This window comes from Nycticebus coucang, chromosome 8 (assembly GCF_027406575.1).
Source record: "Nycticebus coucang isolate mNycCou1 chromosome 8, mNycCou1.pri, whole genome shotgun sequence".
Classification (NCBI taxonomy): domain Eukaryota; kingdom Metazoa; phylum Chordata; class Mammalia; order Primates; family Lorisidae; genus Nycticebus; species Nycticebus coucang.
The window spans coordinates 126333356-126348683 of NC_069787.1; the positions used below are offsets into that span (position 1 = coordinate 126333356).

General features: G+C 42.1%; 1 protein-coding gene across 7 annotated transcripts in view; it reads left to right on the forward strand.

The window, feature by feature from the left end:
- Positions 1 to 15328, forward strand: part of SCHIP1 (schwannomin interacting protein 1) — a 791641-nt gene that overhangs the window by 741729 nt on the left and 34584 nt on the right. Inside the window, exon 1 of one of the 7 annotated variants that reach the window (XM_053599498.1) lies at positions 7531 to 8012. The exons of the other annotated variants lie outside the window; for them this stretch is intronic. Coding sequence (XP_053455473.1) covers positions 7935 to 8012 — 78 coding nt within the window. The 5' untranslated portion in view covers positions 7531 to 7934. Of the gene's footprint in view, positions 1 to 7530; positions 8013 to 15328 lie in introns of those variants that run through there. 7 annotated transcript variants of the gene reach the window in all.

The window sequence follows — 15328 nt, forward strand, 5'->3', positions numbered from 1 at the left end:
CGGTGAATGGGATAGCTTCTGCATGAAATTGCTGGCCAACAATGTTTTAAAACCCATTTGTAGCTGTTAATTATACAGACCTATATGGTCTATCTCCCCATTGAACAACAGGCTTCTTGAAGACAAGGGCCTTTTTCTGATTTCCAGAAGCCCCTGCCTTGCACACAGAGGAGGTGTTCCATAAACGTTTGTTGGATTGAATTGCATTTTCTGCTCTCAGTGTTGTTCTGAGCCGCTAGGATCAGGGTGTCCGTCATAACCCTGGAGAGAAACAGATCTCTGCTGCATGTCACAGGGAGTTGCTGAAGCTGATCCCAGCAGTCTGTGCTCCTGTTCTGAGTCTCTTGGCCAGTGGCCAGCATTTCCAACATCCCATGTGCCAGAACGGGAGATGCAGTGCAAGGAGCAAAACAAATGAGTGAGTGGGAGGCATAGCCATCTCACCCTTCCCGAAGACGGTGCATTCAGAAAATACCTACGTGCCCACTGCTTCATCAAGAGACGTTTCCCAAGCTGAGCCTCATGGTCTATCTCCAAGTGCTTTGCAAGTACTATTCCCAAACTGCCTTTCTTAGTATATTAAATTTTGCCAAGTTTTAAGATATCCTTTTGCCATATAGAGGGATAATTGTATTACCTTGTAGGACACCAGATTTTTCTGGGGCAAAATGTTACAGCCCAATTGAAGTGTCATACCCAGCACACAAAATAAAAGGCACCCTGTTTGGGTTTCAAATGATAAAACTAGGGACAGTATCAGTTTAAGTAGTACATCAAGATATTCTTAAAATTCTTGCTGGAGAAGGTAGTAAACAGCTCTTCATGCCGAGATTCTGGTGAGTTATTCAATGGTTAACAAAGGACAGGAAATATATTCTATCCCTGTTGACATCAGGCCAAGTGAGGGCTCATTTCCCAATCCTTTCTTCTTGTGAATGAGAAAACAAGGTATCAAATTTGAGTTCATTGAAGATACCACCCAATTTTAGCCTGACTTCATCTGCATCGGGGAAAAGTATATTGGAATGGAAAGGGGAATTTCAGAGCATTTTAGTGGACTATTTGATACAGTCGTTTAAGTGTAAGTTCCATGAAGTAATTTTCCGTCTTATTCCAGGGATTTATATTTTTTATTGGGGAAATTTTATCCCCATAGTTAATAGTACTTTGTTCTGTTTTGCCTCTTTAAAATATAGTTGTGTTCTGCCTTGTCAAGATACAGTTACGGTTTTCTGAGGAGATGGTAACCTTAAAAATTAAGAGAATCATTTTGGGTGTCAATTCATCTCCATTTGCTTTAGCCAAGACATCTCAAGATATGACTTACGTGCTTTACCACAACAGGAGCGCAGTGATAAGTGCCCAAATGGAAAAATAAAAACTATTAGGGCTTCCTTATGGGCCTGATCTGAAGTAGAAATTTAGCACAAGCCTATCACTCCCATTTAAAGCAGCACTTGAGGCCTCACTGTTTGTGATTTAAATGTAAGAGATTTTAAGAAGTAAATATGGAAGATACATTTAAAACAAAGGTCTAGTATTTTCTTTTGTAAGGGATGGTGAGAAGGGATGGGAAGGGGTGGGGCTCTGTGAGACATATCACTTCCTCAATGCTTGTTTGAAAGACCCCATTCATGTGTGTGTATGCTACATATATAAAATCTTGGGGTCACATACAGGAGTTTCAAAATTAATAGAGCCATCTCCCATTGTTTATTTGTATTCTCTAGACCAAGGAAAAATTTAAAATCTTGATGTACTTAGTATTCCCCTGTGCAATATATAGAAGCTTCCCTGAAATAGAAAGTAATTTGACAAAACTACTTGAATTCAAAAGAAAATAACCACGAGAGAGGCCGAGTGACAATCAGTGTAGGAGAGTCATTAACGGGAAAACAACACACAGGGAAACGTAAGGAGGGCATTAAAATCAGTCCCCCTTGGAAGCATCCGAGTGACCACAGCTGAGTTTCTTAACTCGATGTTTAGTTAATTACTCGATGTTTAGTTGGGCAGAAAGGTTTACAACTCTATCCCTCAGTCTTTCTGATGTGGGAAAACGTCTGACACTCTTATGCCCCCAACACTGCCACTTACCCTGGCCTAGACTCCTAAATTCATTATTTTAATGTTTTAAATCTATACTGAAAAGTCCATTTGAAAGTCCATGCAAATCAATAAATAAACAAACAAATAAATAAAATCGCTGGCATATTTTTATAACTTTTCTAGGGATCAGAATACCTTGATCAAAAAGCAAACCAAATTTAGATGAATTTTGCACAGAAGAAAAAAATGCACATGAAAGGCAATTATCAATCTGGCACATGGAACACGGATGTTAAGGCTGGGGAAAAGTGGCAGGAGACTGAAGGGTTAATCGGGATGAAATCGAGCTTCTGTCTATGAAAAGAGCAATCTTTTGATAATGCATACGTGATTTCTCAATAATGTGGTCAGTGTTCTCAGAGTCAATAATTTCCACCAGGGGCCGATAATGATCATTTAAAAGCCCCAACTCATGAGTGCAGTGTACCTCGTGGTACACATCACGGCTGCACAGGACTGGAGCTGTCATTCCAGCCCTTGAAATTCAGGGCAGTAGGGCAGGAAGAGGCCCTTCCAACCTCCAGGCCTCCCTGAGAGAGAGCATTAGTATCTGGGCCCATCTATGCCTGGACAGGTCATTTTAGAGAGGGCAGCAGCAGAGGGGAACCAGAAATAATCCCTGCAGGAAAGACAGGAGTGGCTATCCCCCCTGTTTGCATAGCCAGCACCAAACCCCCAGGGATAACATTCAAGCCAAATCCCTGCTGAGATAGTGTTTGAGTCTGTTTTTTTCTTTCCTGTATTCATTTGGAACTCTTGGAAATGAAATTAATTACACTATTGATCCCAAGTAGCATCTGAAGTCAGACTCTTGCAACCCTGCCTGGAAACAGGGTCTGAAATAGAAAGCTAATGGCTCATAAAGAATGATTTTGTTTGTTTGGGTTTTAGACCAGGGCTTCTAAAATTTAAGATGCACCCTAAAATCTTAGAGATCTCTTTTTTTCAATGAAGTTTCTGATTCAGTAGGGCTTGCATGGGGCCTGAGAATTTGCCTTTAAATGAGTGAGCCCCCAAGTCAGGGAACACACTGTGAGTAGAAAAGCTCCAAAGAGCATCAAGGATGGACTGAGGGGACACAGATACTGTAAGCTGTAAGCCGCGCAAGCCATCCTGACCACAGCGGGCAGCTCTGTCTGGAAAGTGTTGGGTTAGGAGTTTGTCTCTGCGCTGAGCTGCATTAGGGAGGGAGCAAAGTCATTTCACCACTCTGGGGACTGCCTTGCAAGCTCGTCCATCCGCATTTCAGGATTTTATTCCTATCACTTGTCTCTGTCCCCGTTACTATAGATACATAAGTGATAGAGAATCACTTTTTTACAAGAAGGGCGGTGGGGGCAGAGCATAGTGGGGGCTGTCACTACTCATCCTTGAAGCTGCTGTGTAGTTGGGAACCTTCCATCTTAGATTTTGAGGTGCCTTTTTCCAAATGATAATATTTTATCAGTGGGTGTCTGTGTGCATGTATACGTATATAGTTAATATATTAATATCACTAGTACATAAATACTAATTTGTGTGTGTATATATATATATATGCACATAATCAGGAGTGTTTGGTTTTCTTCATTTTCTCTGAATATTTAAGCCCACCCAGTTTAAAGTAAAAAGTTGTTAATAATGAGTCCTATTTTTTTTGTATCTCAATGAGTCTTGTAATCTCTACATTTTTATAATTTCATCCATGTTAGCTGTTGATTATAGCTGCTAATTGGACTGAGAGGGTAACCCAGGGAAGAGACTGAAATTCAGGTAGCCACTGAACCCCACGTAGAGTGAACTGAGATCAGGAATCAGTATGGCCCAGAGCCAGGAGCAGAATGCGTCTTTGCTGATGGTGTGAAAGAGCCATTTTTCAGGCCTCTGGTCTGCAGAGTGTACAGGATCTGGGGGTCCCAGGCTCTGTCCACAGAGCACTCCTGATAGGCTATGTTGGAAACTGGGATAACAGGATAATGGGGTATCCACATGGGTAGGGCAGCCCCTCCTTCAACAAAAGCGGACCCATTTTTACCTTTTGAACATTCCTAGGTCGCACAGATTTCAGGTGAAAGGCGCTAATGTAAACCGTGAACGTCTCCTGCTGTGGGCAGCATGTAGAGGGAACGTATTAAGCAACTCGCTGCTCCCCTGTTCACGTTTTTGTAGGCAACAGCCTTCACGGTCCACTGACTATGTGCAAGATGTGGAGTAAACACGACAAATAAACACAAACCCCCATCCCCTTAGAAAAAAGCTTCAGACTGTAATGGCTGTTGGAAAGAAGCCACAACCATGCCAAAAGCACCCTGGTAAACTGGAAAGGAAGAGTCACCATCCAGCGTGCTTGGTCAGGACCATCCGGGAAGCAGCTTTCGTTTCATGTCTTGAAGCTTCATCAGCAGGTGGATATGTGTTGACAGGACGTGCTGGGTGGTCCAGATTTGTGACTGATAAAATGTGGAGTCAGTGTGTGATGGTGTTATAGGAGGAGCACTGCTGGGTTTCTCTGTATTGAACTCTACTTTTTAAAAGCTATGCTTGATTATTTTACCTTGTGTAATTGTTTTTTTTTTAGTGGAGGCAACAGGCGGGCAGTGGGGGGGAGGCAGCCCAGCATACCCAGTTAGCATGTGGGCCACAGAAATAGAGAGCCCAGACTTACTTTCCAGCCTGACCATTGACTGACTAGCTGCCACGCCTTGGGCGAGTTACTTAACCCACACCACGCTCTTGCTTAGCTATAAAATGCAGCTGATATTGTCTCTGCAAAGCATTGTGGAGAGCATTGACAGCATACGTGAGAGGCACGTGTAAGGTGCCTGGCACAAGGAGGCCCTGGTAGCTATGTTAGTAGACGTCATAAGAAGGTGCATAACTCCTTCATTCTAACCAGCCTCCTTTGGCAGGCTTATACACAGAGCCCTTCAGAGCAGAGTATTCTGTAACCCGAAGGACTTCGCTTTGATGAATTCTCCTGCATTGCGAACCCCTGCTCTGGGGACAGTGCTCAGTGGCCAGCGTTGTCATGGCCCTACAAAGCGTTCTGGAGTGAGGGTCCTGGGATCTGGAGGAGAGCAGGACAAGGGAGGTCCCTGCCCAAATGCAAGTGCACCCCAGGAGACAGGACTCACCATTGTAATGTTTAAAGAATTCATTCTCTTGAGTACTGAGGTGGGGGCATAAGAATGGAGTGAACAAGTGATCCCATCTCATTGTGAGCAAGAGATTTGAATAGAAGCATCTCTGAAGAAGACAGGTGCACGGCCTACAGACACATGAAAAAATGCTCATCATCTTTAATCATCAGCGAAATGCAAATCAAAACCACTTTGAGATATCATCTAACTCCAGTAAGAGAAGCCAACATCACAAAAATCCCAAAACTACAGATGTTGGTGTGGATGTGGAGAAAAGGGAACACTTCTGAACTGCTGGTGGGAATGCAAAGCTAATACATACCTTTTGGAAAGAAGTTGGAGAACACTTTAGGGATCTAAAAGTAGATCTGCTGTTCGATCCCACAATTCCTCTACTAGGTATATATCTAGAAGACTAAAAATCACTTTTCAACAAAGATTTTTGCACCAGAATGTTTATTGCAGCCCAATTCATAATGGCCACGTCACGGAAGAAGCCCAAGTGCCCATCGACCCATGAGTGGATTAATAAATTGTGGTATATGTACACCATGGAATTTTATGCAGCCTTAAAAGAAGATGGAGACTTTGCCTCTTTTATGTTTACATGGCTGGAGCTGAACACATTCTTCTTAGTATCTCAAGAATGGAAGAAAAAGTATCCAGTGTACTCAGTACTATTATGAAACCAATGTATAATCACCCACACTTCCATATGAAAGATAAAACACAACTATAGCCCAGGATGAAGGGGAGAAGAAGAGAGGGAGAGCATGGGGGAGATTGGATGGAGGGAGGGTAATCGGACCACACCTATGGTGCATTTTGCAAGGGTACATGCCAAATCTATTAAGTGTAGAGTATAAATGTCTTAACACAATAAGTAAGTGAGTGAGATGAAGGCTGCGTTAACCAGTTTAATGTAAGCATTCCAAATTGTATATAAAATTAGCACATTGTACCCCATAAATGATATATACAGCTATAGATTCAATTAAAAAAAAGTTACAACTATTAAAAAAAATGAATGGAGTGAAGGGAGAATTTGGATGGGACATGTGGAGGCAAGTGTTTACTTTATAGAAGTAGAGCTGTCACAAACTACCTTGGGACACATTTATGCCACAAATCTTTCCACAAATTGAATTAAAATAAGAAAAGATGGAAACATTACTTTTGTGTTTATCTGGATGCAGTTGAATCACATTCTTCTTAGTAAAGTATCATAAGAATGGAAAAACAAGTATCCAATGAACTCAGTACTAATATGAAACCAACATATAAACAACTACATGCCCACACAAAAGAAAAACACAAGTGTAGTCTAGCAAGGGAGCTGGGAGAAGGGGCCGTGATGGGCGGGATCTCACCTAACATGCACAAGGTGGCGGTGTTCAGCACCCCGCTTGAACTTTACCTTAGAATTGAGAACAATGTATCCTAAACATTTATACCCTCATATTTTGAAATTTAAAAAAATAGAGAAATAAGTGGACAACTGAGGGTCAGCATGTCAGCAGACGTTACTTGAGTGGCATTTTTGCTCTTAGAATTCTGCTCTTGACAGTGTCGTAGCTGCTGAAGAATCTATACTGGAGAGTTAGTGAGCAGCACACTTGGCTGCTTTTGATCTAAGCATGTCAATGGAGGCTTGGCTTTTAAATTCTTCTCCAGCCCATTTCTCCTGGAAATAGGAACTTTTTTTCTTAAATAAACAGTGGGTATATTTTTTGGTATGTAGCAGAAATAATTGGACAGTGACGAGCTGTGCTTTTCTGTTCATCCACTTCTTGCACCAGGACATCGTCCAGCTGTGGGTATGGGCCTTTCCCTCTCTGTATGGAAAGCTTGTAAACAAAACCAGAAGCCATGGGAAAAGGGGAAAGAGAGCCACAGAAAAGAACGTTTGCTTTTGTGAGAAAGCCCGCCACTGGGTGAAGTTAAAGAAAAGTTGATGGATCTTTTTCTCTTGCCTGTATTACTAGAACAAAGCACTGCGCATAGGGCAGAGGGTCCGGCTCTGTGCTGGAAGTTAATTTCAGCCTGTGCTGGGACAACTAACAGAAGATGAAACTTTTATATACGTATGATTTTAAGAAATGATTGGTGTTAGGAAAAAGAAAAAAAAAGCAAACATCTTTCTTACAGGTCAGCCTTTAAATTAGACTGTTTTTGTTTGTCATGGGATACCCTGCTTCTAACTCACTGGTGAGGTCTGCAAGGCTGGAAGTTTTAGCTTCTATTTTTATCCCACACAGTCTAGGCCTGGCTCTGAATAAGATTGCTACTTTTCCTCACAGAGCTCTGATCTACACTTGGCCTGAACTGGGGAGTTGAGGCAGCTGGCTGAAGCTTGGAACCTCTCTTTTCTTTTACTAGGAACAGCAGAGGTGCTGTGGAAAGGAATCCAGATCAGATCATGCAGAGGAAGGTGACAGCAGATGGGGGCAAGGCTGAACTCTCAACCAGCCGGGTGTCAGGGGCACAGTGAGCCTCAGAGAACAGCAGCTGCCCAGCGCCAGAGCAGGGACAGACTGGGGAGGCTGGGCGGGGCCATGTCTCTGAGAGAGCAGGGCTAGCACACACACGCTGGGCACAGACTCTTAGCTGGCTGTCCATGTACCCAGGGTGCTGGGCAGTCGGCACCTCAGCCTATCAGAATTCATGGGAAGTTATTTCTTAAGTGAAATTCTAAAGAGTTAAAGGATGAATTTGGACAGTGATGGAATGGATGACATCATCAGCCAAGAATCCTTATTGGATATGGAGGGGAATTATAAAAAGGTAAGGGGGGAGAGCTCTTTTGTTTATAAACAATTGGACCATTTTTCTGACTGGGAGAAAGATCGCTCTTGAGGAGTGGCCAAATTCCACACTGAGTGGCCATTGCCATGAGACAGTCAAGAAAACTAAATGCACAGAATCGAATGCATTAAGCTATGAAAGTTCTTTCTGCTTTCCTCAGCTTACATTAATTAATATATTATAGCATTAACTAAAATACACACGTTGTGTGATTATGGACTTGAAAATTTATTTTATGCCAATTGACCTGCTAGGCAGGCTTTTAATGTAAAGGAACATTTAAAAACACAATTGACATACAAGGGTTGTCCAGAAAGCATCCAGCCATGTGTGTCTCTGTTTTTCCTATTATGTGGCTGGATACTTTGTGGACAGCCCTTGTATACTGATGGTTCACCTGCTGTAGCTATTGGAATATTCAACCTGTTTTTCTAAGTTTGATTTTTAAGCAATGAAAAGTTTGGGGTTTTTAAAGATTGTTACAGTATCTGTTAATTTCTTTATTTGCCTTTTCTTTCGAAAGTGAGTAAATGTATTTTGACAGTGTTTTGTATGTTAATTCTCTGGTAATAACAGTCCCGAGTAAAAATAGCTTTAGTTATATGGGTGAGGTCATGAAATTAAACTCCAAGTATATACTTGTCTGTCCACAGAAGGCCAAACCCACTGTGTCCTTTCAGCCCTTATTGTTTGTGGTAAGTCAAATGTGGTTCGCAATACAACATAATTGAAGAATAAGGGCCCTTCCATCTCACCCCTGGAAATGACCACCTCTTTTCCCTCAGAGGCAAATATCAGTTAATATAGACTAATAGAACAGTAAAACGTGCTGCTAAGTTTGTAGTTTGAGCAAATACATCTTTAACTTCTCCCCGCCCCAGAGTGAGATATAGGGAGAAGCTTCTCTTCTGATAAATCTTTGAGCATAGTAATATAAAATATGGCAGTTTATATCATGCGTATAATTGTGTACAGGTGGAGCTGTTTTAAGTATATACTCTGTTTCTTAGAGCGGTTAAACTTACGCTGTTTGTGCAGAAGTTGAAACTTAAATATGTTTTAAAAAGGTCTCAATGACCTGCCACGTTGCCCTGTGATCCCAAGGTGAAAAGTTCACCACATCCTGAAACCGTAACACCTCTCAGCTGTTGGCTTCTCCTGGAAGCAGTGTGCAGAAGACACGTGGGCCCCTGTGCCGTAAGAGTGGGATCATTTACCCAACCCCGTGGAGCGACTGTGCCTGTCTCATACTTCCTGTTTTCAGTGCCAAAGAACTGGCCCTCATTGCCTCTGTTGAACCATCTCTCAGACAAAAAAGCATAGGTCACTTTGCACTTAGAAAAAAAATGAAAGATATAGTGTTGTGAATGCGTTAACAATAAAGTCATGACCGCTGTAGTTTTATCCCAGTGAGAAATGGAGAGAGGGAACCCAGCTGCCTGGAATAAGCCAGTGGTGATATACCGGCAACCTGAGACAGGGCTGACCACAGCTACCACATTGGGTCTTCACAGAGCTTTAAGTCGTCAACAAGAACAAAACAGAGTCGCATTGTGTGATGACCCATTATCTAAGTAAGGCAGCAGAATGCTACAGGAGGAATAATACCCAGTAGCTTAGTACCCAAACACAGTAGATGAAACGTACAGATGTGTGGAATGCTTAGAGATCGGTATATCATGTTCTTGACCCTAAATGTCAAAGACTTGTTCTCTTGTCATTTTGCCTTTTTAAATACCTTTCTCGGGCAAAATGCTTTCACATTTATGTACTTCATGACTACTATCAAGTCTCCATTATGCTTGAAAAAACCACTATCTGTAATCTCACAAAAAGCTTCTAGTGAAACAGGACAACATATCCTTTTTTTAAAATATGAGGAATAAGAAAACAGTTGCTACGCATAAAAATCTCTTTCACCAGTTAGAATCTTCCTTTTCTAATTTTTTTTCTCTGAGGTTTTCACTGTTTGGTTGGCTAAGTAGAAAATTAAATTGGCTGCCATAAAGCAGTGGGGCTCTCAAGGCCTTTTTGACCTTACAGCCATCAGGAAAATGCATCTGAGTCCGTGCTCCTAATAGGTACATATGCATATATTTTATTCAGAAATCACACTCATTTACCGCCGTAAAAATACATTATGTACATAAAGCATATACACAAACATATGTTAATGAATAAAATGTTTAAAATATAAATGTAAAAGTTCTAACATTTCTTTTTTCATCTCCTATGGTACTTTTACCTCACTTTGAGGTCATTTGTCAAAATGGTTGAAAAATCTGTGTACTCCTGCCCAGGTATCATAGAATTCCCTGAACCAGTGACACTAATAAATACCACATGTGTACAGGGATGATTTTACGGGGTTGTTTTAAAGTCAGACAAACAGCCTTCAGGGGGAAAGGTCACTTTCTGATGACTAAAATTAGATTCCACAGAGGCAGAGGAAGGAAAAGATTATGCATCTGTTCTTTTTCCTTAGGGAAAGTCCTGATTGTAAGCAAGATGTTTCATTAAAGACCCCTGGTGTACTCAGTAATCGTGGTATATCTGTACTGAACAGAAAACTGAGCTTAGTGTTGGGAAGAAAAGTGCAGACTTCAGCCAAAGCTGAGGTGTGTGTTTCCACCCACGACGTCCCGCCCTGCTGTGAGCAGCTTCTGATCCTCTGGTACAGAAACACACAGTGGGCTGTCTTCAGGGCCAGGTGGCCTGAAGGACAGGAGTCCCTGCCCTGATTCATTCTACCCCCGCCCTCCAGAAGCCGTCCCGTGTCCAGCCACCGTGCATGGCACCAGGATCACAGGGAGACTGAGCTTTTGTTCACATGGGGAGGCACTTAAACAAGTGAGCTACTCGGAATTCCTGCCGCCTGCAAGAATGTTCAGGCAGCCAGCATGGACTTCTAAAATTTCCAGCCCGTGCTACCTCAGGTGGGGCAAGGTCCAAATTACACTAATGGAGAGAAGGAAAATGAGATTTTAAAAATTTCATATACAATATGGCTGAAGACTGTCTCCAACTTTGTCCCAGAGCAGAGCAAACACAGGGAAGCTGGCTGTGCCAAGGACAGGGCGCAGTGGATGTGTGGCCCAGCACTCGCCAGCTTTGTCCCCCAGGGGTGCTGTCGCCAGCGCTGTGCATCCAATTATGGTGAAAGATTAGGGAGGCCCCCGTGAAAAAAATTAAAAGGCTGGAAGGAACAATATTTAAAGTGAAGCCACAGCTGCGCCTCATGTTTTTTTAAAAGGTGAATGGAAATGACTGCTTGAGAAAAACTGCAATAAACAGGAACACAGGATGCCAGCTGCCATTCCAGACAAGCGCTGTGCCCTCCCCACACAATTACCAAGGAAAGCAGCCGTCGACCTCCATTAACCCCCACATCCTCCTGCCTGTGCAGGCTGAGCATGCTTGAGGAACCACGGCAATTCTCCGAAGCCCGGGGCCAGGGCCCCCTCGGCCACCTGGGGAAGACCTCCTGCTCTTTCTAGGCTGGGGTCTCCTTTCTTTCCAGGGTGGAGGTGGCCCGGTTGGTCTGAGATGTCATTAACATGAAGTCCCCGGGCTCCTGGCTCAGGGCCTTCCCGTCACAAGCGCTCAGGTATGGTCAGGGAGGGGGCTGTTTCAGGTAATTCCAGTTAAATACCAGGCATGTGAAATGTAGCCTCGTTCATCTCACATGCGTCACGCACAGGGGCACACATACGTGCGTGTACTCGTGTGGGTGCACACACAGGGGCACACGTACATGCGTGTACTCATGTACTCAGTTTCTCTGTTCCTCTTTCTTCCCCTCTTCTCACCAGCCTCAGACCTCTTCCTCTCTTCTTCTTGTGTGTGTGTGTGGCTTTTTGAAAATGAGATCTACCTCACACATACAAAATTCACCATTTTAATGTTTTAAACTTTGATGTTTAGTATAGTCATACAGTTGTGCAAGCCGTCATGTAATTCCCTAACATTTTCATCACCCAAAAAAGAAGCCCCGTACCCATTGGCAGTTGCTCTCAAGTCCCTCTTTCTCTGACAGCCACTAATTTACTTTCTGTCTTTATAGATTGGCCTTGTTCCAGAAACGTCAGACTCCTTTTTTTTTTTTTCTTGTTCTTCCTTTCTCCACTCTTCTCACTACCTTACCCACCTTTTTCTTTTAATATCAACAACAGCTGCCATTTAATGAAGTGTTCTTACTGTGTTAGGCACTGTGTCAAGCACTTTCCATGTGGTATTTCATGTAAGCATTAGAACAACATAAAAAGATGTATTAATCTCTTTTTTCAAAAGAAGAAACTGGAACTCAAAACATTTCAGGCACTTGCATCTGTGTCAGAATCAGTGCTTTGACCTGGGTCTTCCCCACCTCTAATGCCCTGACCTTGCCTCCTTTCTGCCGGCACATCTGTCCCCCCCCCTCTGAAATCCTAAGGCCATCCTGCCTCGGGGGGTTGAGGACACCATCTTCCTGGCCTTTGGTTAAGGTTTGGCCATTTCACAACCATGCGGTAGGTTGTTTGGGACTGTTGTGTCCTGACAGTGAATGTGATAGATTTACAGGCTCCCAAAATGGCACCTGTTAAAAATAGAGTTGTCAGATATCACAGGACAGCCTGTGTTCAGAAGTAGTTTCTGTAGGCAGTGAGCTCAGGCTCCTTCCCAGCAGTTCGTGTTTGGGACATGCTGCTCACGGGAGAGAAAAATCATTTTGTTTTCAACTGTATCCCTCCAGGACAGGGGTGGGGAAACTTTCCGTGTTACAAGGCCTCATTAATTTAATAATCCAATAAAAGCACATTCAAGAAACTTGAGTTAGACATACTTTAAAATGTACATTATTTTATAAAAATGTAAGATGTACTTAATAATTTTAACAAATGAAAAACTACTTGTTAATTTTAAAGCTACCTGATCTTTTAGTGACTTAGCATGTCTGCTTTTTGTCAGAAAGCACTAGGATTTGGTTGTAGCGTGGAGGGCTGCAGTTCCAGGTGCCCCTCTCTCTAGATGGGCACCAGTCATTTGTGACTTTAAAGGCGTCTCCATTTGGGTTAGGCAGCAGGAGAATGTAGCTTCCCAGCAATGAGGGATTGGAAAGCAAGAAAGCGTTTGGGGGCCCTGTTGCTGAAGGCATGAGTATTCCTCTGTATTTTTCCATATTTCAGTTGGAGCTTTCTTAGCATCAAACAATGACTTTATAAACATCATCTACTGAGAGCTCAGTCAATTCCATTGGTAGTCCTGGAGGGGCCTTGGTGATATCAACGAGGTGAGGCTGGAAAGCTAACTTGAGTGTGATGTCACGATTCCCAAAGTCCATGAACCTTTCATTGTATTCTCCAATTAATGGGTCTATAACAACTGCATATTCTTCAAGTGATTTGCATATATCATCTTGCTCATCAGTGACCTTTGCTAACTGGGGAAGACACTGATCTGAAATTTCCTTTTGAAGAAGAAGTGTTTTGAAAAGAAGATTGCTTTTTTCAAAATGCTTGGACTTTTTTGGCCACTTAGCCTGTATAGACTTAATTCATTTTGATTTGACATGATACCCAACAAAAATGCTGCATTGAGAAGTCTTCTCTCAGTAGTTCTCATTGTTGGTTCTGTTCTTCATGGAAATTTTGGCTAACACCTATCCCTGGTATAGCCAATGCACTTGAGAAGGTTGGCCAAATCCATCAACTGTATCAGTTAGGAAACTACAGTAGCATGTGCAACTTTAGCACGTTACAAGGTACTAAACTGGGGATGCCCAATATTACACAAATATAGTCAACACTTATAACTTGTTGCAAAGTGTCACTTAAAATAGAAAATAGCACAGAGATTTTGCAGAATGCGAGATACAATGAACAGAAGTGAAAGCATCTGGAACTGTTAATGTTTTTTCTATCTGTGCAATACACCCTTCATGTTTTCCTGTCATGGAAGGTGCACTATGGTACATTCAAAATATATTCACTCAATTTACCAAATCCAGTCCAACTTCATGACACCTATCTTGGAAGCAGCTGAAGATAGCTATTCCCCATGTTGTTTTCTGTTTGCAAGGCTAACCAGAGTGAGAGACTCTTCATAGCACAGAAAATCTGTCGTGACCCCCCCCAATGAAGTAGAAAACCTGTGTGGAGTCAGTGATATCAGTTGATTCATCCAAAACAAATGAATAGTATATGTTTTCCTTCTGAAGTATTGCATGAAGTTGTTATGTTAAGTTGAAGGATAATTTATGCTGCCAATCAGTTATGGTTCTCCTTGAAACACATGGTTGTTTGTAGTTTGAAACGTTATCAGAGTTTAAGCATCTCACAATCTAGTAATGCATTCTTTCACAATTTTTACATCACTGAATGGCTTCTCTTTTTTCCCCCTGAGTATATAAGTTACTTTATAAGTTGCTATGGCGGCATTATTTCCAGATCTTATTATTGCTTGACCTTTGCTTTTGCTTTTCTTTTCCTTTTTTTTTTTTTTAAACAGAGTCCTACTGTTTTGCTTTGGTTAGAGTGCAGTAAACTCCTAGGTTTAAACAATCTCCCTGCCTGTCTTCTGAGTAGCTGGGACTACAGGTACTTACCACTGTGCCCAGCTAATTTTTCTGTTTTTAGTAAAGATGAGATTTTGCTCAGGCTGGTCTCAAACTCCTGAGCTCAACCTATCCTCTGGCCTTGGCCTCCCAGACTGCTAGGATTACAGGCATGAGCTACCATGCTCAGCTTGTTTTTTGTCTTTTAATTTCTGCAATACAACCTTTTACAACTCTCCCTCTGCTTTAAAATATTTGTGGTCCTTATGAGTGTTATGATGCTGATGAGTATTAAATTTCTTTAATGTTGATAAACGCAGTATCACAAAGCAAGAAAATCATCTTACCATTAGCAGAAACAAGGTAATATTGCAATTCTCAATCCTCATTTAAAAATCTGTTTTCTTCTTTCAATAGTCTCTTGGGTCTTCTTTGACATGGGGGGCTGTTAAGTAGACAGAATTTAAAAATGCTGCTGAGCTGTGCAACTAGTCACAAATTCCATTTCAAACAGAAATACAGTGCCCCGTTGTCAAAAGTCACCAACTGGTGTACTCAACCCCGTAAACTCTCACCACCAGCCTTGTGCAGTAGTGGCGCCATCAGGTGGGGAAGTTAGAACTAAATCATGAGCATAGCAGCTGTCAGTTTAGCCCTTGTGGCTGACTGATGTTCTGATGGTGCTGGTCAATAAAATAAAATCTTATTTTATTCTTCCATATTTTAAATAGGTTCATTTTAAAAACAAAATAAAAATATAAGA